Source organism: Lepus europaeus, chromosome 3, assembly GCF_033115175.1.
Source record: "Lepus europaeus isolate LE1 chromosome 3, mLepTim1.pri, whole genome shotgun sequence".
NCBI classification, from domain to species: Eukaryota; Metazoa; Chordata; class Mammalia; order Lagomorpha; family Leporidae; genus Lepus; species Lepus europaeus.
The window spans coordinates 35,933,832-35,960,019 of NC_084829.1; the positions used below are offsets into that span (position 1 = coordinate 35,933,832).

Genomic DNA, 26,188 nt, shown 5'->3' on the forward strand with positions numbered 1-26,188 from the left:
AGGAATGTAACCCCAGCCCCCTGACCCAGGCATCCCCTCCTGGGATACCTGGAAAGCCCTAGTTGCTGTCACCACCAGCACCTTGGAAACGGGTGGGGCATGCTCAGGGTGGGGGGAGGGGAGTGTATCTCAGAATTGGCCCAGACTTTAACACCCATGACCACTGTTCTCTGTGGGTGACTCCACACCCTCTTGAGTGCTGGATCCGAAGGTGTGGGTGGCCCTGATGCCCAAGTGCCACTGCCAGGACCCCTGGGGCTGGGCCCCAACACAGATAAGTGCTTCCCAGTCTGTGTCTTCTGGGTCCAGAGTGGCCAGGTTGCTGTGTGCCTTTTAGAGCCAGTGCGGGGGGAACAGAGCCAACAAATGAAGAGCCCGCCTGGCCTGGAGAGGTGCCCTGGCCCAGTTCCTCCCCCAGCTGCGTGGCCCTGCCTTTGTTTTCTTCCGCTGGGTGGAGCCCCACCCGCAGTGATGTTGGGTAGCTCTAAAAGAAGTGCTTTATACAGAGCCTAACGTGCTGCACAGCCCTTCTCGTACCCATTCAGCTCTCTGAGTTTGGTATCCTTCCCGCTTTACCAAGAGGAAGCTTCTCAAGGAAGTTCAATAGCCCACGGCTTCCCACCTGGTAAGTGTGGAATTGACACGGGATCCCTGTCCACCTGACTCCAGAGTCGGGATGGGCTTGCTTGTTCCCTCAGCAAACGACCTCTGGGGGCCCAGGCAAGCTCCAGAGAGCTCTGGGGCTACGGAGACTTGTAGAAAAGCCTCACACGCCCAGGGAGCCAGGTAGAGGCAGAGCGAGCGCTCCAGCCCTGGAAACGTCGGTCCGAGCCCCTGCAGGGAGCGGGGCTGCTGAGCACTTCAAGAGCACCAGGCCTGCACCGGGAGCCACAGCAAGCAGGCAGGTGGAGCTCTCGCTCCGCACCGGGGCCCCTCTGCGGTCTCGGCAGCCGTTTGCATTTCCTGAAACCGGATCTCAGTGTTAGAGCCGCCCCTGGGCCGGGCGGGCGCCTCAGCCATGGCCCTGCGCAAGGAGCTCCTCAAGTCCATCTGGTACGCCTTCACCGCGCTGGACGTGGAGAAGAGCGGCAAGGTCTCCAAGTCCCAGCTCAAGGTGAGGAGCGTCGGGGGCACAGGGGAGGCAGGCGGACATGCCACACCACTCCCCGCCGCCTGGGAGCCGGCCACTGACACCCGGTGCAGCTCCGGAGGCTCCCAGCTGTCCAGCAGCCCCAGCCCCTGGGGCGGAGCGCCGGTATTGAGTGGCCTGGCGGGTGCCGCTGCCCACCTCGCAGAGGCCAGTGAAGTGCCACTGAGAGCCTGGCCCCCCGACTGGAGGGTGGAGGTGGTAGCATCATGGGGTTCTGCTGGCCGTGAGCCAGGCCACATCCCAGACTCGGCTCCCCAGAGTCATGCTTGGGCACGCACCCTACTGCTTCTTGCTGCTTCCTCCTGGCTTTGAAGAGAGACAGTTAGCCAGTACTTGTCAGTCACTTCCTGTGGAGCTGAGAGAGGGGCATAACGGGCTGCCCCACTCCCAGGCTGCTGCTGGACCCTGCTCCCCGGTGGGACAGGTCCAGGGAGGGGGTGAAGACTGAGGACCCTGGTATACCACTGCCCAGCTCACATCCCACTCTACCCACACAAATACACTAAGGTAGGAAGCTCTGCTTGGGCCATAAGACTGCGGGGGGGGGGGGGGGGCTGAGTGCTGGAGCAATCCCATCACTGATTGCCCTAAAACCCAACCCCCAGCCTAGACAATTACCAGGAGGTCAAAGAGTTGCTCTCCCTCTTGGTTTAGTCCTGGATTAGTGCTGCCTTCCCCACCCGAGTTAGTGGGATGGAAGAAAGGTCCTAGGCAGCTGGAACCAGGGAACGCTGAGGGGAGGGAGCAGGGCAGGCCTCAGCTCTCTGGGACTTAGGGGTTCATTGATTCACCCTGCAGATACATTTCTGAGTGTCCCACATGAGGCTGTATGCCAGGCGTGAGCCCTGGTGCCACCTCCACCCCATTCTCCCAAGCGAGAGTGCAGTGTCAAGAAGCCTTAAATCTTTACTTTTTAAAAAATAATATGAGAGAGAGAATCTCCCGTCTGCTGGTTCACTTCCCAAATGCCCAAAATAGCTGGGGCTAGGCCAAGCCAAAGCCAGGAACTACAGACTCAGTCTGGTGTCCCACGTGGGTGGGTGGCAGCTACATGAGCCATCACTTGCCGCCTCCCAGGATGTGTATCCAGCAGGAAGCTGGATCAAAATCAGAGACGTTAAGCCCAGCACTCCAGTGTGGGATGCAGGCATCCCAAAACACGTCTTAACTGCTGCACCAAATGCCCACCCCTCTTCATTCTTTTTTCTAAAGATTTATTTATTTGTTGGAAAGGCAGAGATACAGAGAGAGAAGGAGACATCTTCCATCCACTGGTTCACTCCCCAAATGGCCTTAACGGCTGGGGCTAAGCCAGGCCAAACCCCAGGAGCCAGGAGCTTCTTCTTGGTCTCCCACATGGGCACAGAAGCCCAAGCATTTGGGGCCATCTTGCACTGCTTTCCCAGGTGCATTAGAAAGGAACTGGATTGGAAGTGGAGCAGCTGGGTCTCAAACCCACACCCATATGGGATTCCAGCACCACAGGTGGAGCCTTAGCCTTCTATGACATAGTGCCGGCTCCCCCCCTTCATTCTTAATGACCAAGGTAGGAAGTGCCTAGAAACCTGAGAGATGGATGAGCAGGATAGACTTATGCCCCACCCCATCCCAACCCCCACTTTGCTGAATTTGGATTCCTTGAACTTGGATGTCTCAAAGTGGTCCTGTCCCACAGTCTATCCCCTAGCCAGTTTTGTAAGCCTCTAATAAATGATTTTCTACTTTGCGTGGAATGGAAACACACTACCACCTTTGGTCACCTCTGGAGAAGCTCCCAGCTGCAGCCTCTTCCTCAGATCCTACTTCGATTCCTCTGTCGCAGGGCCTCAGGATAAATGGCAGGAAGTAGATAATCCAAAATCTATCCCTGCAGAAAGTTTGCCCCACATCAATTTCCACCCTACCCATTTCATGTAAACATTTTTTTAGGGGCTGGCACTGTGACATAGCGGGTAAAGCCACTGCCTGCAGTGCTGGCATCCCATATGGGCGCAGGTTCGAGTCCCGGCTGCTCCACTTCCAATCCAGTTCTCTACTGTGGCCTGGGAAGGCAGTGGAGGATGGCCCAAGTTCTTGGGCCCCTGCACCCTCATGGAAGACCCAGAGGAAGCTCCTGGCTCCTGGTTTTGGATTGGCCCAGCTCTGGCTGTTGCAGCCATCTGGAGAGTGAACCAGGGGATGGAAGATTCTCTCTGTCTGCCTCTGCTTTTGCCTCTCTGTAGCTCTACCTTTCAAACAAATAAATAAATCTTTTAAATATATATATTATTTATTTGAAAAAAGAGTTCTTTTCCACTGGTCCACTCATCAAATGTCCACAATGGCTGGGCCATGCTGAAGCTGAGAGCCAGGAACTCCATCCAGTTCTCCCACGTGGGTGCCTGGGACCCAATGACTTGAGCCATCACTGCTGCCTTCCAGGGTCTGCATTAGGCAGGAAACTGGGGTCAGGGCAGACCAGAGCTGGGCATCAAACCCAGGCACTCTGATCTGGGACATGGGCAGCTTAACCACGAGGCTAAATGCCCAGCTCCACCCTTGCTAGCACAACTTCACCCTTCCATGGCCTGTTGCTTCCAAGGTATCGTTTTGCTCCTGTCCACCACCGGCCACTTCTGAGAGCTCTCCAGGCTCTGTGTGCCGATCACATAGGGAGGGTGCAGCCTACAGGTGATCCTCTTTTCCTGGTTCCATAGCCGGTAAGGCCTCCTAGCTTAAGCCTCTGTCTTAAACTCTAACTGGCCCACTACCCCCTTCCCCACCCCCACAGATTATTCCTAGGGAAGATTCCAAGGGGAGCTCACATGGTGGAATTGTCTCTGTTCCACTTGATAGCTCTAGCTGACTCTGCTGCCGACCGTATCTCTGGATCTATGCTAGACTGCACCCCCACTTCTGAAAAATTGTCTACCCTGGGGACCCATCAGTGGGAGTCTTGGGGGCCAGCTTGGGCTGGGGCAGAAATGGCATGGTCTGTATCACAGGGGAGAAGGCTAAGGAAGACATGCGCCCAGCAGCCTATCACGGTGGACCCTGGAAGGGGAGGAAGTAGTGATAACGGTGGGGGTAGGGACGCCGGAAAGGCAAGAGAGTAATAGGGAAGTGGTCAGGAGGCAGAGGAAGGAGGCGATGCGAGCTGTACCAGCAGCACCACCCCCCCGCACCCCCGAGAGTCCTGGGGACAAGGGAGACCTGAAGCTCGGCCTGTTCTAACAGAAACTGCCCCAGCCTGGAAACGGTCAGGTGGGACCAGGCAGGAGACAGGTATACCAGCCCAGGGCACGCTGTGTCTGCGTGTGTGACCAGTGCCATTTGTCCCCCTGAGATGTTGGTAGAGGGGCTGCCACTGGCTGTCTTGGGCAAACCCACAATGAGGCCAGAGAGAGCAGGCAGAAAAGCCCAAAAAGTGAGGATTGATTGCCCTGGAAAAGAGGACTTCAGCGAGAAACCAGATCCATTCTCCATCTTTGAATGAATGGCCTTCATCCATGTGGTTGAGGACAGCGAAACTAGATGGAAAGGAATGGCGTGTCTGCCCGGAAGGACTCAGGTCAGGCACAAAACCTCCCAGAAGCTTAGGGCTGTGGGTGAGTGTAGGTCCACGAAACCTCCTCCGAAAGAGCCCCAACCATGGGAAGGCATCCGAACAGGGCTCCAGTGGGAGGATCCCCAGGGCATGGTGGGCTTCTTCCTGCCGCATCCGCTTCCCCAGGGAGCAACCATGATTTCTGGCCTAGTGGAGGATCCCCTGAGAGCTGGGGCTCCTCCTGCCAGCCAGGCAGCAGGGACCGCAGTGGGCAGTGTGTCTTCAGGTTGCTGAAGATCTCAGGAAGCAGTAGTTCCCCTGGACTGGCAGGAGCTGGGGGCAGGTAAGGAGGGTGAACAGCGACCTCCCTCAGGGCAGTCCTGGAGCCAGCCCAGGGAGGGTCTCGTGCCCACTGAGGGTCTCTGAGCTTCAAGCTCTGCCTCCTCTGGAGAGAGCTGACAGTCCCAGGGCAGAAATCCTGTGGCCAGAGTCATCAGCTCTGCCTTACGCTGCTGATCTCCTCAGGCTAGGACGTGGGCCCAGGACAGCCGGATGCAAGACACTGGACTCAGAACCTCATGGGCTTGGACCTGTCCTGCTGCCCAGCTGGATGACCTTGGGCAAGTCACTGCCCAGCACTGAATGTCCAGTTTCTCACTTATAAAGTGGGAGGGAGGAAGCAGCCAGCCAGTCAGCCTACAAAAATAAGTGAAAATCTAAATGCATCACGTAGTGAAACTGGTCCTCGGTGTGGCCTCTCCTTTCCTTTTTCCTTTGGTGCCCACGTCCTGCTCCTCCAGCCCCTTCCTGCTGTCAGCAGGTTATCCATCCAGCTAATCCCACCTTTTATGGTCCCTAGCACTGGTGCAGACATCATGATGGAGCAGGTTAAGCTGCCACTTGGAACACCCACAGCCCATACCAGGGTGCCTGGGATCAAGTCCTGTGTCTACTTTCTATCCAGCTTCCTGCTAATGTGCCCGGGAGGCAGCAGATAATGGCCCAAGTACTTGGGTTATTCTTTTTTTTTTTAAGATACATTTTTTAAAAGTTTATTTTAAATATTTGAAAGGCAGAGTGATAGAGAAAGAGAGACGGACAGAGAAAGATTGTTCCAGCTGCTGGTTAACTCCCCAGAGGCCCCAACAGCAACCAGAGCTGGGCCAGGCCAAAGCCAGGAGCCAGGAACTCCATCTTGGTCACCCACGTGGGTGCAGGGGCCCAAGGACTTGGGCCATCTTCCACCGCTTTCCCAGGCCACAGCAAAGAGCTAGATCAGAAGAAGAGCAACCAGGCTACTAACTGGCACCCATATGGGGTGTCGGCGCCACTGGTGGTGGCTTTACCAGGTAACGCTAAGCCACAATGCTGACCCCAGCTAAATCTTTTTTAAAAATAAAATTTCTAGCCAGCGCCGCGGCTCAATAGGCTAATCCTCCGCCTGTGGCGCTGGCACACCGGGTTCTAGTCCCGGTCGGGGCTCCGGATTCTGTCCCGCTTGCCCCTCTTCCAGGCCAGCTCTCTGCTGTGGCCTGAGAGTGCAGTGGAGGATGGCCCAAGTGCTTGGGCCCTGCACCCGCATGGGAGACCAGGAGAAGCACCTGGCTCCTGCCTTCGGATCAGCGCAGTGCGCCAGCCACAGGGCGCCGGCCGCAGCGGCCATTGGAGGGTGAACCAACGGCAAAGGAAGACCTATTTCTCTCTCTCACTGTCCACTCTGCCTGTCAAAAATAAAATAAAATAAAATAAAAATTTCTAGCTTGCATCATGATGGTATAAAATTATTCAATAAGTTCATGGAAAATTGAATTAAAAGATAAGTTTATTTTAGTACCAAAATTGAAATCCATGAACAGTTTTCTCACAATGTACATTTTCCACAAATTTTTGAAAGCCTGTCATGGTTGTGCTTTGATACCCACTAGAATATATTCAAAACTTTTATTTATTTCTTTGAAAGAGTTACAGAGAACGAGAGGGAGAGACAGAAAGAGAGAGATCTTCCATCTGCTGGTTCACTCCCCAGATGGCCACAACAGCCATGGTTGGGCCAGGCCAAAGCCAAGAACCAGGAGCTTTGTCCCGGTCTTCCACAGGGTGGGAGGGTGGCAGGGTCCCAAGCACTTGAACTACCTTGTGCTGCTTTTTCCAGGGAGATGTATTGGAAATGGAGCAGCCAGTTTTGAACCAGCACCCATATAGAATGCCAGCATTACAGGCCATGGCTTAACCCATTACACCATAACACCAGCCCCTCTATTTGTAACTCTTAAAAGGGTCTGTGTCTTTTAAAAGGATAACTTTGTAGGGTCTGGTGCCGGGGCTCATTTGGTTAATCCTCCACCTGCGGCGCTGGCATCCCATGTGGGTGCCAGGTTCTAGTCCCGGTTGCTCCTCTTCCAGTCCAGGTCTCTGCTGTGGCCCAGGAGGGCAGTGGAGGATGGCCCAAGTGCTTGGGCTTCTGCACCCGCGTGGGAGACCAGGAAGAAGCACCTGGCTCCTGGCTTCAGATCAGCGCTGCGCCGGCCGTAGCGGCCATTTTGGGGGTGAACCAACGGAAGGAAGACCTTTCTGCCTTTCTCTCTCTCTCACTGTCTGTAACTCTACCTGTCAAATTAAAAAAAAAAAAAAAAAGGATAACTTAGTGCTTAATCTCATTTAAAGACCCTAGTATGGGGCCAACATTGTGGTGAAACATGTTAAGCTGCTGTCTACAATGCTGGCATGCCACACTGGAGCACTGATTCAGAGTCCTGGCTGTTCCATTCTGATTCTGCTCCCTGATAATGTGCCTGAGAAAGCAGCGCAAGATGGCCCAAGTGCTTGGGCCCCTGCACCCACATGGGAGACACTGATGGAGTTCTTGGCTCCTGGCTTTGGCCTGGCCTAGCTATTATGGCCATTTGGGGGGCCGGCGCCGTGGCTTAACAGGCTAATCCTCCGCCTTGCGGCACCGGCACACCGGGTTCTATCCCGGTTGCCCCTCTTCCAGGCCAGCTCTCTGCTATGGCCCGGGAAGGCAGTGGAGGATGGCCCAAGTCCTTGGGCCCTGCATCCCATGGGAGATCAGGAGAAGCACCTGGCTCCTGGCTTTGGATCAGCGAGATGCGCCTACCACAGCGGCCATTGGAGAGTGAACCAACGGCAAAAAGGAAGACCTTTCTCTCTGTCTCTCTCTCTCACTATCCACTCTGCCTGTCAAAAATAAAAAATAAAAAATTAAAATAAAAAAAAATGGCCATTTGGGGAGTGAACCAATAGATGGAAGTCTCTCTCTCTCTCTTTCTCTCCCTCCCTCTCTCTCTCTCTCTCTCTGCCTCTCCTCTCTCTGTCACTCTGCCTTTTTTTTTTTTTAAAGATTTATTTTATTTATTTGAAAGAATGACACTGAGAGGTAGAGACAGAGAGAGAGGTCCTCCTCCAGGTCTCCCACATGGGTGCAGGGGCCCAAGGACTTGGACCATCCTCCACTGCTATCCCAGGCCACAGCAGAGAGCTGGATGGGAAGAGGAGCAGCTGGGACTAGAACCAGTGCCCATATGGGATGCTGGCACTTCAGGCCAGGGCGTTAACCCATTGCGCCACAGCGCCAGCCCCCTCACTTTGCCTTTCAAATAAAGTAAAATAAATCTTTAAAAAGAAGAGTCCACTTAGCAGAAACAAACTATTCACTTTCTCTGTAGCCATTGCTTGCTGCTTTTATGGATTCCCAAGTCCCCCATGTCTGCATCTACCCCTTGATCAGACTTGGGTTCAGGAGCCTGAACGATGGGAACAGGACCACTGTGCTTGACTTCTTATCAGCCCAGACCTCACACCAAACCCTATCCCCTACTTGAGTTTTATTTTTAAAATTCTATCTTATTTGTTTGAAAGGCAGAGTTGTGGGGTCAGCACTGAGGCTCAGCAGGTTAAGTCACCACCTGCAGTGCCAGCATCCCATATGGGCGCTGGTTTAAGTCCCATCTGCTCTGCTTCTAATCAGCTCCCTGCTATGGCCTAGGAAAGCAGCAGAGGATGGCCCAAATCCTTGAGCCCTTGCACCCACATGAGAGACCTGGAATAAGCTTCTGGCTCTTGACTTTGGCCTGGCCCATCCTCGGACATTGAAGCCATTTGGGGAGTGAATCAGCAGTTGGAAGATCTCTCTCTCTCTCTCTCTCTCTCCGCTCCATCTGTAACTCTGACTTTCAAATAAATAATTGGAAGGAAGGAAGGAAGGGAGAAAGAAAGGAAGGAAGGAAGGGCAGAGTAACAGAGAGAGAGAGAGAGAGAGAGATCTTCCATCTGCTGGTTCACTCCCCAAATGCCTGCAATAGCTGGAGATGAGCCAAGCCAAAGCCAGGAGTCCATAACAACTCCAGGTCTCCCACGGCACATCAGCAGTGACCTGGATCCAAAGCAGAGCAGCCCATTACCGGTGCTCTGAGATGGAATGCTGGTGTCACAAGAGGGACAACCCACTGTACTGCAGCGCCAGCCTGCTCTGCTCACGTTTGAGCTTTTAGAGGGCTTCGGCTCCCCAGAGGAGAACCACTCTGTGCATGCCTCCAGAGGAAAGGGTGAAAACACGGAGCTATCCCAAGGTCAAAGGCTGCTGACCCCCCAGATCAGGGATGGCCTGGGTGGGTAGAGGAACTGTGGAAGCCCAGCCCACAGCTGGTGAGCAGTAAGACACCTGGACCCCACCCCCTGGAAACTGTGAGTCAGTGGCTCTGGGCGGGGCAGGCGGATTTCAGTTTCACCAGCTCCCCGGGCAGAGTGGGGAGACCGGGAGCAGGGTTTGGAGTCAGATCTTGGGCAAGACACCTCTCTGAGCCTTCATTTTCTCCCCTGTAAAATGAGGATAATGAGAGTCCTTGCCTCCAGGGTTGAGGGTTGATTGAGATCTGCAAGTGAGCTCCTGCTCACCGCTCCACCCCTGCCATTTCCTTTCCAGTGTGACCCCTGACTCCACCCCCTGCCCTACCCACACCCAGGCACAGGAAGCCCTGCAGTCTGAGGTCTGCCCAGCTCTCTGACGGGCAAATGAACCTAGGAGGGAACAGCTCCGGTAACCGTGTGCTACTGTGTGCAGATTCTAGGAACTCTCTCTCCAGATAGGAAAACTGAGACCCAGTAATTTGCTCAGAGATCCAGCCCATGTCTGTTTGACTTTTGTATTTTTCTTTTTTTACATATATTTTTAACAATTTATTTGTTTATTTGAAAGGCAAAGTTAGAGAGACAGGACGAGACAGAGAAATCTGCCATCTGCTAGTTTGCTCCCCAAATGACCACAACAGCTGGGGCTAAGTCAGGCTGAAACCAGGAGCCAGGGGCTTCATCCGGGTCTCCCACGTGGGTGTAGAGGCCCAAGCACTTGGGCCATCCTCAGCTCTTTCCCAGGCCATTAGCAGGGAGCTAGAATGGAAGTAGAGCAGCGAGAACTTGAACCAGCACCTATATGGGATGCTGGTGGGCAGTGACTGAACTCACTACGCCAGAGCGCCAGCCCCTCTCCTTTTGTATTTTATATCCTTCCTGAATTTCTTCTCTTGAAGCATCTAAGTTCATTTCCCAAGTATTTATGGGTCATCCCTTATGCGCCAGGCCCAGTGATACAGCACTGAACAAGACACACACCTTTCCATCCCATGGTACTGATGTTCTAGTCCTGGGAGACAGATGATGAACAAAACATAGAACTCAAACGTACAGTCTGATGGGAGCTGATCCACAACATGGAGGAAAAGGAAGCAGAAGCAGGGCTAGACATTGTAGGCGTTAGGGGGGACTGGGTTGTAGATTTGAATAAGATGATGAGGCAAGCCCTTCCTGAGAAGGGGCCGTTTAAGTGACAATGAGAAGGAGAAGAGGGGGTGAGACTTGCAGTGGCCTGGGAGGGCTGCAGGGGCAGTCAATGCAAAAGCCCGAGGCAAGCTTGTTGGAGGAACATCAGGTGGCCCAAGCGGCTGCAGAGTAGTGAGTGATGATAGGGAGGCAGGCAGTGCAGGGGCAGCAGGCCCCACGGATGGCCTGCAGGCCTCTGCTGAGACCTGAGCTTTTCCTCTGAAGATGAAGGGAAACCATGGTGGGTAGGGGACCTGATACTGCTGTCTGGAGGCAGGGCTGGGTTAGAGTCCTTGCTGCCCTCGGGGAGTGCAGGACACAAACAGGGACCAGCAAAGCAATGTTTGTACAGAACAACTTAATCACAGGACAAATTAACAACAGCAATTAATGGCACCCTTTGTGTTTGTTTCTATTATTGTTATTCAAATGTTGCCGTAAAAGCAATGTATGCTCTAGGTTTTTTTTTTTTTAAAAATCTAAGTATAGAAAAATATAATGTTAAAGATGATGAAATTTATTATAAAAGTAAACCATGTTTTGTGTTAAAAAAAATCAGGGATGGGTGTTTGGACTAGTGATTAAGATACTAGTTAGGAAGCCTGCAGTCCACGCTGGAGTACCTGGGTTCAATCTCTGGCTCTGACAACCGATTCCAGCTTCCTAACCACACAGCAGTGGGTGTGAGAAGCAGCGGGGATGGCTCAAGTTGTTGGATTCCCGCCATCTTCTTGGTAGACCAAGAACCTAACTTTGGCCCGTCTATCTGTTGCAGGCACTTGGGGAGTGAACCAGTGGATAGAAGCTCGCTCTATCATTCTCTCTCTCAAATTAAAAAAAAAAAAATTCTTTTTTCAGAGTAGAGAATGATAAAATGTTAAAGGTTACAGTTACTCCCCCGTGCTCTATCTCTCTCCCAAGGGTACTGGGGAAGTGATCACTATTAAAAGTTTGCTGGGGGCCGGCGCCGTGGCTTAACAGGCTAATCCTCCGCCTTGCGGCGCCGGCACACCGGGTTCTAGTCCCGGTCGGGGCACCGATCCTGTCCCGGTTGCCCCTCTTCCAGGCCAGCTCTCTGCTGTGGCCAGGGAGTGCAGTGGAGGATGGCCCAGGTGTTTGGGCCCTGCACCCCATGGGAGACCAGGAGAAGCACCTGGCTCCTGCCATCGGAACAGCGCGGTGCGCCGGCCGCAGCGCGCTACCGCGGCGGCCATTGGAGGGTAAACCAACGGCAAAAGGAAGACCTTTCTCTCTGTCTCTCTCTCTCACTGTCCACTCTGCCTGTCAAAAAAAAAAAAAAGTTTGCTGGGTCATCTGGATTTTTTTTTTCTATGTGCAAGTAAGCTTATTAGGTTAAACTGTGTGGAATTTCTGACATTTTATCATTTTGACCTAATAAAGTAGCAGTTTCATATGATTCCAACCAATCTTTGCACGCACATTTATTTTACAAACATTTCATTCTTTTTTCTTTTTCTTTTTAAAGATTTATTTATTTATTTGAAAGTCAGAGTTACACAGAAAGAGGAGAGGCAGAGAGAGAGAGGTCTTCCATCCGCTGGTTCACTCCCCAATTGGCCGCAACAGCTGGAGCTGCGCCCATCCGAAACCAGGAGCCAGGAGCTTCCTCTGGGTCTCCCACGTGGGTGTAGAGGTCCAAGGACTTGGGCCATCCTCTACTGCTTTCCCAGGCCATAGCAGAGAGCTGGATCATAAGTGGAGCAGCCGGAACTTGAACCAGCACCCATATGGGATGCCAGCACTGCAGGGGGTGGCTTTACCCACTCACTATACCACAGTGCCGGTCCCCAAACATTTCATTCTACAGCTTGCTTTTTTCACATGCTGGTATGGCATACTTACCTTTCCATGTCTGCTCATACAAATATAATAATAAAGGTAGCTCACATCTTTGATTGCAATCAATGTGCTGGGACCAGGCACACTGTGCTAATAAGCTCTTTGCTTAACACAATTCTTTGGAGCAGGCCCCATCATTATCCTTGCAGACAAGAAGATTGAGGTCTTGGGGAATTATTTCTTTTAAAAGATTTATTTATTTTATTTGAAAGAGTTACAGAGAGAGTGGGAGAGACAGAGAGATTGATCCTCCATCTATTGGCTTACTACCCCAAATGGCAGCAATGGCCAAGATTGGGCCAGGCTGAAACCAAGAGCCAGGAACTTCATCTAGGTCTCCTATGTGAGTACAGGGGCCCAAGCTCTTGGGCCATCTTCTGCTGCTTTCTCAGGTGCATTAGCAGGGAGCTGGATCGGAAGTGGAGCATCCGGAACTCAAACCAGCACTCACATGGGATGCTGGTGTTGCAGACAGCAGCTTAATCCATTGCACCACAACACCGGCCCTGGTCTTGGAGAATTAAATCATTTGATGAGCACACAAGTGGCAGAAGTAAAACCTTTCCAACCATACCTATCGTGGTGTGCCTACCCCCTGTTGATGGATCCTCAGGTTCTCTGCAATTCTTTTTTTTTTTAAATGATGTATTTTATTTATCTGAAAAGCAGAGTGACAGATAGGAGGAGAAATAGAGAGAGATCTACCATCCTTTGGTTCACTCCTCAAATGACTGCAACAGCCAGGGTTGGACCGGGTCAAAGCCAGGAGCATGAAACTCCACCCAGATGCCCTACATGAGTGGGGGTACTAAGTACCTGGGCCATCCTCCACTGTTTCCCTAGGCACGTTAGCAAGGAGCTGGAGCAGAAGCAGAGCAGCTGGGGCTGGATCCAGCACTCTGAAAGCGACAGTTTAACCTGCTGCATCCCAACACAGTCCTTCTAGCTCTTACTACAAGCAATACTTCCATGAACATTCTTGTATGTGTAACTGTTCCCTTGAGTGTCTGTAGGTCCAGTGATTAGAAGTGCTACAGCAAAGGTCGTGCCCAATTTTAAGTCTGATAGGTACCCACGCTCCAGAAACACCCCCAATTCACAGCATGCCACCAAGGCGTCAGAGCCCCTGGTTCTCCACGACCTCCTCAGCACTTGATGTTATCTATCTTCTGCATCTGGGGTGATCTGCTGGCTAAAAACAGCACTTTCCATCCGGAAGGAACCAACGTCTGCTCCGTGCAGACCCGAGTCCAGCACGTCATATGTGTCGCCTCACACCAACCTCACAGCCCCTCCCCGTGGCAGGTGGGAGCCCATTTTATTGACAACAAAACTGAAGGTCGGAAAGGTGAAGGGGTTTATCCTAGACTCTGCAATGAGGCAGCCAAGGTCTCTGGCCTTTCAAGTTCCCTCCTCTCAAGGGGATGTGGCCATTTGGTGGGGCCTGTGCAGGAAGTTTCCTCAAAGAAGGGCTTTAAGGGGGCAGTCCTGTGGTGTACTGGGTAAAGCCACCGCCTGCAGTGCCAGTATCCCATATGGGCGCTGGTTTGAGTTCTGGATACTCCACTTCTGATCCAGCTCCCTGCTAATGCACCTGGGAAAGCAGCAGAAGATGGACCAAGTGTTTGAATCCTTGCACCCACGTGAAAGATCTGGAAGGAGCTCCTGGCTCAGGCTGGCCCAGCCCCTTTTGTGACCTTTTGGGGAGTGAACCAGCAGATGGAAGATCACTCTCTCTCTCTCTCTCTCTCTCTCTCTGCCTCTCTCTGAATGACTTTGCCTTTCAAATAAATACATAAATAAATCTTTTAAAAAAAAGAAAAGAAAAGAAGGAGGGCAAGAGAGGTGCTTTACGAGGCTAACGGAAAGATAAGGGCATGGGCAATTTGAAGAGGCCAAGAGATGGCAGATGGGACTATGTAGCACTCTTGGACTAACAGCTGTCACTGCAGCAGTGGCCACTGGGTGTTATTCTCTTGAGTCAGGCTGGATTGTAAGTGCTAGACATTGAGTCAGTGGCGTCCCTTGGAGTAGGGGACTGGTATCCTATTACCATGGGGTATTAGTCAGGACTTTTCTGGATGTGATAAAAGCCAGACTCAGTTGGCTTAAGGGAAAGGGTAGTTATTGACTCACATAGCCAGACTGAGGGATGGCTGCCCAGAGGGAAGTGAGAGAAAGAGACTGTAGCCCCAACACTGTGCTCCCCACCTCCCCGTTTTGCCAAGAATGTGGTTCCCTGGAGAACACTGGAGAGAAGCCTCAATTCTCCTCCTCCTCTTGGCACCCGTACTCCATCTGAGACAGTGCCTGCTGAGCTGCTGCTGGTGGAAGAAGCTCTTCCGTACAGCATGGAGTGATTGCATGGGGGGTGCAGAAGAGAGCAGAGGTGCTGTGGGGATGTGCAGACCAACAGAGGCCTTGTCTCAGGCTCAGGGTCCACACTCTAACTGGGAGCCAGACTCACCTCCTTCCAACTTCAGCTCTGCCATTTACTCTTAGATCCTCCAAGCCTCCTTATCTTCAACTGAAAAACAGAAATAATAATACCTGCGCATGCTAAGCGTGCAATAGTGACTGTTTCTAATCATTCACACCAGCTCTAAGAGCTCTTACAGAATTACCCCAAGGCCATTTAATACATGAAAAATTTTTTTTACCATGTCTTGAAAACTTCAACCCCTTTGTTCTAATATCATGCATTGTTCAACAAACCACATTTCCCTGCACACTGTCAGACCCACGGTGCCCTCTCAGCCATGGTCCCCACTTCTCTTGGCCTTCTCTCACCCCTCCCAGATCCCTTCAGTCTTTGGAGGGGTCCTTCCAGGACACACACGGCTGGATGCTGGGCACGCTGCAGCCTGCACACTGAGTCTGATGGAAACGGACAGGACTTCTGCCCTGGGGTGGCAACCACCTCCCTGCAAGCTCTTAGGCTTTGGAATCTGACGGGGCTGGATTTGAATTCCAAGCTCTTGTTTCCTTTTCTTTTCTTTTTTCCTTTCCTTTTCTTTTCTTTTTTCCTTTTCTTTTCTTTTCTTTTCTTCTCTTTTTCTTTTTCTCTTCTCTTCTTTTTTCTTCTTCTTTTTTTTTTTTATTTATTTTTGACAGGCAGAGTGGACAGTGAGAGAGAGACAGAGAGAAAGGTCTTCCTTTTGCCGTTGGTTCACCCTCCAATGGCCGCCGTGGTAGGCGCGCTGCGGCCGGCGCACCGCGCTGTTCCGATGGCAGGAGCCAGGTGCTTCTCCTGGTCTCCCATGGGGTGCAGGGCCCAAACACCTGGGCCATCCTCCACTGCACTCCCTGGCCACAGCAGAGAGCTGGCCTGGAAGAGGGACAACCGGGACAGGATCAGTGCCCCGACCGGGACTAGAACCCGGTGTGCCGGCGCCGCAAGGCGGAGGATTAGCCTGTTGAGCCACGGCGCCGGCTTCTTCTTTTTTTTTTTTTAAGATTTATTGGGACTGGCATTGTGGCATATAGGGTTGAGCAGTTGCCTGTGACACTAGCATCCATATGGGCACCAGTTTGGGTTCCAGCTGCTCCACTTCCAATCCAGCTCCCTGCTGGTGTGTCTGGGAAAGCAGCAGAAGATGGCTCAATTTAAAAGGCAGAGAGAGAGACAGACAGACAGGCAGGCAGGCAGGCAGGCAAGAATCTTTCATCCACTGGTTCATGTCCCAAATGGCAGCAACAGTCAGTGGTGGGTCAGGCTGAAGTCAGGAGCCTGGAGCTCCATCTGGGCGGCAGAAGCCCAAGCACTCAGGCCATCTTCTGTTGCTTTGACAGACACAGTAGCAGGGAGCTGGATCCCTGAAGTGGAGCAGGTGGAACTTGAACTGGAGCCCATAAGGGATGCCAGTGGCACAGGTGGTGGTTTAGCCTGCTACACCACAACACCGTCCTGGAAACCCAAGCTCTTGCTCACTGTGGATGCTTGGGCAAGTTACTGAGCCCCCTGGGCCTCCGTGTTCTTGTCTGTAGACCTCATGGGGTGGTTAAGATTATGGCTGCCTGGGTTGGAATCCTTGCTCTGCCAGCTGCAACCTCGGATGAGGAATATTTCGGGACCTCTGGTGGTCTATCCTCTGCAAATGGGATATGAGTAGTCGTTATGGTGGCCAAGTGAATAACACATCAAGAGCTTTTCTCTGAGCTTGGCGCATGGTAAGTGTGTGAGTTTTACATATCACTGAACTGAACAGTGGGTGCAGAGACCTCAGCCAGGATGGGGGTGGGGACAGGCAGGGCTGTGGGAGTGCTGGCCTGGTTTTGGTTGGGGTATAGGAAGGCCCACTGCCACTCTGTCTCAGGTGCTGTCCCACAACCTGTACACGGTCCTGCACATCCCCCATGACCCCGTGGCCCTGGAGGAGCACTTCCGAGATGACGACGATGGCCCTGTGTCCAGCCAGGGCTACATGCCCTACCTCAACAAGTACATCCTGGACAAGGTGCGGCCCAGCTTGTGGGACACCTCTAGCCTCTCGCTGCTTCCTTAGCCCGGCTAGCACCCCAATACCTTGCCATTGCAACGTTTTCTCAGATAGGCTTGCTCTTCGGCCTTCTCTGTCCATCGCTGCTCTCCCATCCTGTCCTTACATCCCAGCCCCCTCCTTGTCCCTTTAATGTCCTTCATCTGTGTTCTGGCCTCCAGATCATGTCCCAGCTCATGACCTCTCCAAGGGACCCTCCACCCCCCACCTCTGCCCCCTCCCAGCAGCCCTCCTGTCACCTTCTTCCCAGGTTCTCCTTGGCTGTTCATGCCCCCTGGGTTTCCCCCGCTTTCTCCCCTGTGCTGAGGGACTGGAATTCCTCTGTCATCAGGGGATTTGGGTGGGTATAGGGATATGGGGGGCAGGGGATGGAGCCTGCTGGTTACCTGCTATTCAAGTCCAGGGTGGAGCCCTGGACTTGGCCAGGTGGGCTGAGCTAGAACCTAGCTTGGTGACAGAGCAGGGATGGGGCAGCTGGCTCACCTGCAGGTCTGGTGGCAGGTGGAGGAGGGGGCTTTTGTTAAAGAGCACTTTGATGAGCTGTGCTGGACCCTGACGGCGAAGAAGAACTACCGAGCGGACAGCAATGGGAACAGCATGCTCTCCAATCAGGACGCTTTCCGTCTCTGGTGCCTCTTCAACTTCCTGTCTGAGGACAAGTACCCGCTGATCATGGTTCCTGATGAGGTGAGGGTGATGGCCGGGGGGACTGAGTCACTACAGGTCAGGTCTCAGGGAAACCGTGAAGAAGGCCAAATCGCTCCTGCACTTTCCCACATCCTGATTCTTTCTTTCCCCATGCACCACACCCAGCTGTCTCCATGCACCTAGAACTGCCCACCTAGAACCGTCAGAGCAACAATGCCTTCTTCCAGGAGAGCCAAAAGCACACTTCCATCAGGGTTCTGCTAGCCTGCACCTAGCAAAATCATTGGAAAGTTCTATTTACACAGAGACCTAAATGCCCAACATTTTAAAACGAGAGTGTTTTAAAACGAGATATGGAAGATCAAATAGTGCAGTTGTGGTGGTGGGACCACATAGGCAGGTGCTTTGTGGGGGAAGAAGACCTTCCTGAAACAGGAGTAACTGCCCGATGACTCCTGGGGAACACCCAAGACTGGCTCTGGCCCCAGGCAGAGCCAGGACAGCCATTCTCAGCACCGTCCCCCCTGCCCATTCAGTCTGCTCCCAGCCCTTAGTCTTCGTGGCGGCTGCGCAGGTGCCAGACTGAATTCAGGTCTTCAGCGTAGGTATCCACGGGAGGGGCCTCAGCGTTGCCAAGCGGGCCTGCGATGTCTAACTGCACTCAGATTTGTATCTTTGCATCTGATTGTGGGAGGGGTGAGCGCCCCTCAAAGCCGCTCAGAGACCTGGCACGCTCCACTAAACACCGCGCCGAGACCCAGTAGCATTCTAAAGAATTTCCCAAGAAGCCGCTGGGGCTGAAGAGAGCTGGCTGTCCTTTTCAGATCCCTGCCAGTCACGGTTAGGTGGCCTTTCAAAGGCCACGGGGCTACTTGCTGTTGTCATCAACACGCAGTGAGAACAGACTGCAGCAGGATGTACCCCAACCACCACTTCCTGTTCCTCTGTAACAGGTTTCCTGTCCCTGCTTTGCTTACCCCAACCCCCAATCCCCGTGCCCCCTCACAAGGGAAGGATCCCCAGGGTCAGGGACTGGGGCTTGGAAGAAGGACCTAAACAGGATTTGGGAGATCCAAGTGGGACTCACTGCCCCCAACTTGCTATATGCTATAGAGCAAGTCTCTTCCTGCAGTGGGGCCTTGGTCTTGTCATGTGCCGATTGAGGGTATCGGCTAGAAGGCCCTTTGTGCACCCCTGACATTGTCTATGATTTGCTGCCTCTGCCTGGCCCCAGCTCCAGGCTCCCACTTTCACCCTGTGTTTAGTTTAAATCGGGAAGGAGGAGACTAAGGGTTAGGGAGGGGGAAGAGAATACCTGAGTTGGGCTTGGGGGGTCCTGGATTCCCTCCCAAATCCGTAATCCTGGTCTCCACTAGCAATTGGTCCTCTGCCCCCGACTGCCACCCCGCTGTCCTGGTCCCCTCTGCCCAAACTCTGGAAGCCAGATGGGAGTACCCCCGCCCCTTGTTGGTGGTGCTGTCCACACTGCCTGCTGCAGTCCCCAGGCCTTCCTCCTCCTGCCCTTCCAGGTGGAGTACCTGCTGAAGAAGGTGCTGAGCAGCATGAGCCTGGAGGTGGGCCTGGGGGAGCTGGAGGAGCTGCTGGCCCAGGAGGCCCAGGCGGCCCAGACCTCCGGGGGCCTCAGCGTCTGGCAGTTCCTGGAGCTCTTCAACTCGGGCCGCTGCCTGCGGGGCGTGGGGCGGGACACGCTCAGCATGGCCATCCACGAGGTCTACCAGGAGCTCATCCAAGACGTCTTGAAGCAGGTCTGGGGACACAGCGGGGACCCTGGGGAGGGCCAGATGGCATGGAAAGCGGGGCCAGTGGAGCCCCTGACTTTACTCTGGCCGGCAGGGCTACCTGTGGAAGCGTGGGCACCTGAGGAGGAACTGGGCCGAGCGCTGGTTCCAGCTGCAGCCCAGCTGCCTCTGCTACTTCGGGAGTGAAGAGTGCAAGGAGAAGAGGGGCACCATCCCACTGGATGCCCACTGCTGCGTGGAGGTGAGGGGCAGGGGAAGGCCCCAGGTGGCCAGGACCAGGGTGAAGGGGGAAAAGCCAAATTTCTACCTAGTGTAGCCCAGACACAGCTGAGCACCCCGAGGCCATTCTCCTCCATGCCAGGCAACGTAAAAAGATCTAAAAGCGTAAATCAAATGTCAAAGTCACTGGTGAATAATGTGGATGTTGTTGAAGATGGAGATCTTTGCTAAAGAGGAGATGGCTTATGTCTACACTGCACATCAAATCCTTCTTTTTAAAAGATCTTTCTCCTTTATCCCTATCCCCTCCCAAGCCGCTCTCCTCTGCCTCCCCTCTCCCTCTGCCCTTGTTCATTATTGTTTTAGAGTGTAAAACAACCATATTTTAAATAGCATATATATATATATGGAAAATTTGCCATTTTAACTGTGCAATTTCAAGGCATTAAGTACAGTCACAGTATTGTGCAGCCATCCCCACTGCCTATTTGCAAATTGTATATCACCCCAAACAGAAACTCTGCACCCGTTAAGCAATAACTCCTCATTTCCCCTGCCCCCAGCCCCTGGTAACCTCTATTCCATACTCTGTCTCTACGAATTTGCCTGTGAGTTCTGGGTACTTTACACGAGTCGAAGCAAATGACAGTTATCCTTTTGTGTCTGGCTTCTTTCAGTTAGCATAATGTTTTCAAACTTCATCGATGTTGTAGAATGTGCCAGAATTTCATTCCTTTTTAGGACTGAGTAGCATTCCATTGTGTGGAGCTGTAGTTATCCATTTATCTGTTGATGGACATCTGGGCTTGCTATTGTGAGTCATGTGGCTTTGAGCATCCCTGTGCACGTTTTTGTGCAGCCGCATTTTTCTTTCTCTGGAGCACACGCACGCACACACACACATCCAGGCATGGAACCCCTGGCTCCCATGGGGGAACTGCCAAACTTTGCCTAAGTAGCTGCACCCTATTGCATCCTCCCCAGCAGATTCTGGGGATCCCAATTTCTCCATAGCCTGGCTGACACTCATTATTTTACAAGCTAAACATTATTATAACCCTGGAAGGCTTGCCCATTTTTGTTACCTAAGGAACCAGGTGGTGCTGTTGGAAAGAGCATGGGTATAGGCAGAAATCCCAGCGTCACCACTAACAGGCATTGTGAGTTGGACAATGTGTATGGGATGAGTGAAGAAAATAATGCATTTAAAACACTAGCACAGGCCGGCGCCCTGGCTCAATAGGCTAATCCTCCGCCTGCAGTGCCGGCACACCAGGTTCTAGTCCCGGTCGGGGCGCTGGATTCTGTCACAGTTGCCCCTCCTCCAGGCCAGCTCTCTGCTGTGGCCCAGGAGTGCAGTGGGGGATGGCCCAGGTGCTTGGGCCCTGCACCTGCATGGGAGACCAGGGGAGGCACCTGGCTCCTGGCTTCAGATTGGCGCAGTGCGCCGGCCTCAGTGCACCGGCCGCGGCGGCCATTGGAGGGTGAACCAAAGGCAAAAGGAAGACCTTTCTCTCTGTCTCTCTCACTGTCCACTCTGCCTGTCAAAAAAAAAAAAAAAAAAAAAAAAAAAAAAAAAAAAAAAAAAAACACTAGCACAGATTCTAGGACTTAAGCTCAATGCGTGGTAACTATTATGAGGGATCTTCAAAAAGTCTGTGAAAAATGGAATTCAAAGGCAAGTTTATTTTGGTGCGGAAAAAATGTAATTATGCACATTTCCATGAACTTGTTGAAGATTCCCTCCTCTGAGTATCTTCCCCTGGAACGTCAGCTTGGTTAAGGCAGGGATTTGGTAGTTATGCCCACCTCCCTATCCCTAACCCCTAGAACAGTGTGTGCCACTCAATAAATGTTCCAGAAATATCCGTGGGAAGAATGCGCTTTCTCCAGCCGAGCTGTATGCAAACGAGTGGCTGCCGGTAGCAAGACTGCAGAACTGGGGCACACAAGTACCCCGATAACTAACTGTTCCCTGCTGGGGCATGCGGCCTCCTGCAGGGCAGAGGCTGGCGCTGGGGGCACCCCCGGGGCACTCAGTGAGGCCAGCCTGCCCTCGCGCAGGTGCTGGCCGACCGCGACGGGAAGCGCTGCATGTTCTGCGTCAAGACGGCCACCCGCACGTACGAGATGAGCGCTTCGGACACACGCCAGCGCCAGGAATGGACGGCCGGTGAGTGCTCGCAAGGTAGCCGGGACCCCGCGAACTCCCAAGGCCCCTGGTCGGGGCCGCGCCGCAGCTGATGCCCTCCCGCTGCCCCCGCAGCCATCCAGACGGCCATCCGGCTGCAGGCCGAGGGAAAGACGTCGCTGCACAAGGACCTGAAGCAGAAGCGGCGGGAGCAGCGGGAGCAGCGGGAGCGGCGCCGGGCCGCCAAGGAGGAGGAACTGCTGCGGCTGCAGCAGCTGCAGGAGGAGAAGGAGCGGAAGCTGCAGGAGCTGGAGCTGCTGCAGGAGGCGCAGCGGCAGGCGGAGCGGCTGCTGCAGCAGGAGGAAGAGCGGCGCCGCAGCCAGCACCGCGAGCTGCAGCAGGCGCTGGAAGGGCAGCTGCGCGAGGCGGAGCAGGTGCGGCCGGCTCCCGGCGCGGCGGGGGCGGGGTCCGGGGCGGAGCCTGGGGCTAAGGAGGGGCTGGGGTGGTGGCGGTGGAGGGGGCTTGGGTGGGACGGGGCCCCGATGGACGGATGGGTGGAACCGGAGCTGATAGAGTGGGGTCTGTGGAGACCTTGGCTGGGGGGCAAGTTGGAGGGAGGGTGCGGGCTTGGACCGAGGGGCGATGACCGGGCCACTGGTTGGGCTAGACTTGTACTGCGTTTACGGTGAAACCAGTTTAGGGGCCGCAGGGCAGGAGCTAGGCAGGACGCACTGGGAGGAGGCATGTCATCCGACTTGCTGTTTGGGAGACCTGGATCTAGAGTCGGACACGTGGGCTCTGTCTCTCAGGAGCTCCGTGACCTCCGGCAATGTCTTAGGCTCTCTTTTATTTACTGATTGGTGGAATGTTGATGCTAATACAACTTTGCTCATAGAGGCAGGGTGAGGATTAAATGAGGAAACACTTGTAAAGTGTTCAATAACTTTTAGTTGTAATAACTACAATTACAGTCACCTTCTCAGCACCAGCCATAATTATATATGGATAATTATTATTATTAAGATTGGTGCTAGGAAGGAGGTACCTATATTTAGTATATTATTATAATAATCAGCTATCATGCATTTTAGTGTTATTAAAGCTGGTGCTAGAAGGTCATAAAGTGAGCCCCTTTCCCCCACGTGGCATCTATTCACTGACATTATCTGACCTGGGAAGCTCTCAGAAAGGGGCCACATAAAACAATTCCCCAGGCTCTCACCCCCAGCTAGCCCGGCAGAGCCAGTCTGGCAGTGCCCTGGTGGGGCAGGTGCCCACCTGCCGTCCTCCTAAGCCTGCCCCGTTGACCAGGCTCTGCATTCACGCTGTAGGCCCGGGCCTCCATGCAGGCTGAGATGGAGCTGAAGAAGGAGGAGGCTGCCCGTCAGAGGCAGCGCATCAAAGAGCTCGAGGAGATGCAGCAGCGGCTGCAGGAGGCCCTGCAACTGGAGGTGAAAGCCCGGCGCGATGAGGAGGCTGTGCGCCTCGCCCAGACCAGGTAGGCCTGAGGGACCGACCCCCTCCTGGTTCTCCCACCCACACCCCTCCCCATTCCTCGTCGTCTCAGAACTGGAGACAACCCGGTGCACGCCCGGCAGGCTCCTGGAGGAGGAGGAGGAGAAGCTGAAGCAGCTGATGCAGCTGAAGGAGGAGCAAGAGCGCTACATCGAGCGCGCGCAGCAGGAGAAGCAGGAGCTGCAGCAGGAGATGGCGCTGCAGAGCCGCTCCCTGCAGCAGGCCCAGCAGCAGCTGGAGGAGGTGCGGCTGCACCGGCAGAGGGCTGACGAGGATGTGGAGGTGAGCCTGGGGGGGAGAGGCCAGAGCCCGCGGAGCCCGCCGTGCCCTCAAACCCTACCTCTAGCATCGGCTGGCTGGGGGACCCCAGGCAAATTGTCTAACCTCCCTGGGTTTCAAGTCTCTCATCTGGTATCGACATGCTAATCAGGGTTAAACAAGATAACACATGCTATTCAGTACATACTTAGTGCTAAAGAAACATCTGCTGCTGCTGTTTCTGAACATTGTTATTAATCTGGGCGAACTTTTTTTTTTTTTTTTTTTTTTAGCCTGCTACTCTTCCAAGCCTCTATTCTGCTATCTCTGCACTTGGAGCCCAAATCTCCATAAAACAGGAGTTCTTTTTCTAATTGTGGATGTTTTGTATTTTTTTTTTTTTGACAAGCAGAGTGGACAGTGAGAGAGAGAGAGAGACAGAGAGAAAGGTCTTCCTTTGCCATTGGTTCACCCTCCAATGGCCGCTGCAGCTGGCACGCTGTGCCCGGCACACCGCGCTGAACCAAAGGCAGGAGCCAGGTGCTTCTCCTGGTCTCCCATGTGGGTGCAGGGCCCAAGCACTTGGGCCATCCTCCACTGCCTTCCCGGGCCACAGCAGAGAGCTGGCCTGGAAGAGGGACAAGCGGGACAGAATCCAGCGCCCCGACCGAGACTAGAACCTGGTGTGCCAGCGCCACTAGGCGGAGGATTAGCCTATTGAGCCGCGGGGCTGGCCTGTTTTGTATTTTATTAATATTAATAATCATATTCTACTTTGTTGACTTACACAGTCATTGTAAAACACTCAAACAACATAAAAACATACCACATACAACAGGATGCTTCTCCCTGACCATGGTCCTGGCGTGGTACCGTAGTCCAGAGCTCGGTGTGTGTTCCTGGACAAGTCACCTAACCTCTTTTGAACGTGTTTGTTGTTCGCTTCTGCTTGCAAAGTAAATAAAACAATGCATACGCAGAGCTGTCCATGGGTGCCCTGAAATTGGGCAAACTCTGTCCACGTACACAGCTGTGTGTGAACATACATGGGTTTTTCTGGGGGAAATTCCCAGCAGCCTTGCTCGAGGGGGCGTGTGAATCAGAAAGGATCAAGACCTCCTGCTGTGGGTGGTGGTTCCGACCTACTCCCCACTGGTCTTGCCTCACAGGCTGCCCAGAGGAAGTTGCGCCAGGCCAGCACCAACGTAAAACACTGGAATGTCCAGATGAACCGGCTCATGCATCCAATTGAGCCTGGAGGTGAGAAGGGTTTGACTCTGGAGCTCTCCCTGGAGTTGGGAGAGGGAAGGCAGGGGAAGAGGACACCTCCAGAGCTCCAGGGGCTGCGAGGGCAGGATGGAGCACCTGGAGGTCCCCTGTCCCTGCGCACTGAGGCAAGACCTCACCTCTCCCCTCCCCTGACCTTTCTCCTGGTGTGCCTGTCTTTGCCAGATAAGCGGCCCGTCACCAGCAGCTCCTTCACAGGTTTCCAGCCCTCTCTGCTTGCCCGCCGTGACTCCTCCCTAAAGCGCCTGACCCGCTGGGGATCCCAGGGCCACAGGACTCCTTCCCCCATCAGCAGGGAGCAGCACAAGTCCCTCAATGGGGGCAATGAGGCTTCTGACCCGGCTTCCGCTGCCCAAGAAGACAAACTGGATCCAACGCCAGAAAACTAGCCTCTCTCAGCCTCTTCTTCCTCCCCACGTCCTGTCCACCAAGATGTGGCCCCAGCCGGCTTGTGGGTGGCACCAGTTCCTGCGAGGAGAGGGAGCTGAGGGCTTGGTGCCAGGGACCCAGACCTTCCAACCGGAAGACAATCCAGGACGGAAGCTAGTTCATCTTTTGCACCAGTCCCAAGCCCCAGGCAACTGAGGCCATCTGAAATATTGATTCTTGGGAATTTGGCCCTGTGCATTAGCCCCCTGGACCTGCAGACCCAGGCTGAGAACAGTGAACAAGCAAGCCAGGGGCCATCTGGCCGCAGGACACCGCTCAGTATGGGGCACATTTCCAAATAAAAACTGCTCTTGGAATTGAGTTACTGGCTCAGGTCCGTTATCTCTACCACTATTTTCTCCCTTTTCTCTAGAGTCCAGTTATAAGTGCCCAAAGAAGCAAGGTACAGCAAGTGGTTTTGTATGAACACTTGGGGGGCCAGTGCTGTGGCACTGGGAGTGAAACGTCTGCCTGAGACGCCAGCATCCCATATTGGAGTACCAATTCTGGTCCTGGGTGTTTTCCACCCAATCCAGCTCCCTTCTAATGGGACTGGGGACACAGCAGAAGATGGCCCAAGTGCTTGGGCCCCTGCCACCCACATGGGAGACCCAGATGGAGTTGCTGGCTCTTGGCTTCGGCCTGGTCCAAACCTGGCTTTTGTGGCCATCTGGGGAGTGAAACAGTGGATGGAAGATCTCTCTCTATGTCTCTCCCACTCTCTCTGTCACTTTGCCTTTCAAATAAATAAGCACCTCTTAAAAAAAATGAAAATTCTAGGAGTGAGTATTGTGGCTCAGTGGATTAAGCTGTCACTGGGAAGCCCACATTCCACGTCAGAGTGCCTGGGATCGAGTCCTGCCTCTCCTTCCAACCCAACTTCCTGCCAATGTGCACACTAGGAGGCAGCAGATAACGGCTCAAGTGTTTGGGTTCCTCCACCCATGTGGGAGATGCAGATGGAGTTCCTGGTCCCAACCTGGCCTAGCCTGGGCTATTTGTGAGCATTTGAGGAGTGAACCAGCAGATGAAAATCTCTCTGCCTCTCCTTCTATTTCTATGACTCTGCCTTTC

At 53.6% G+C, this 26,188-nt stretch overlaps 1 protein-coding gene across 1 annotated transcript; it reads left to right on the forward strand.

The window, feature by feature from the left end:
- Positions 1 to 472: 472 nt before the first annotated feature.
- Positions 473 to 25,542, forward strand: DEF6 (DEF6 guanine nucleotide exchange factor). The gene is made up of 11 exons (XM_062187465.1): positions 473 to 1,114; positions 16,685 to 16,825; positions 17,369 to 17,554; positions 19,045 to 19,281; positions 19,370 to 19,516; positions 21,559 to 21,667; positions 21,761 to 22,059; positions 22,957 to 23,123; positions 23,224 to 23,422; positions 24,568 to 24,658; positions 24,851 to 25,542. Exons 1-11 carry the CDS (start codon positions 1,019 to 1,021, stop codon positions 25,072 to 25,074), a joined length of 1,896 nt encoding a protein of 631 aa, XP_062043449.1. The 5' UTR covers positions 473 to 1,018; the 3' UTR covers positions 25,075 to 25,542.
- The last annotated feature ends 646 nt before the right edge of the window (positions 25,543 to 26,188 follow it).

Coding starts and splice junctions, on each gene's coding strand:
- DEF6 (XM_062187465.1), top strand. CDS start 1,019: ATGGCCCTGCGCAAGGAGCTCCTCAAGTCCATCTGGTACGCCTTCACC. Junction 1,115..16,684: donor TCTCCAAGTCCCAGCTCAAG/GTGAGGAGCGTC, acceptor ACTCTGTCTCAG/GTGCTGTCCCACAACCTGTA. Junction 19,282..19,369: donor TCCAAGACGTCTTGAAGCAG/GTCTGGGGACAC, acceptor TCTGGCCGGCAG/GGCTACCTGTGGAAGCGTGG.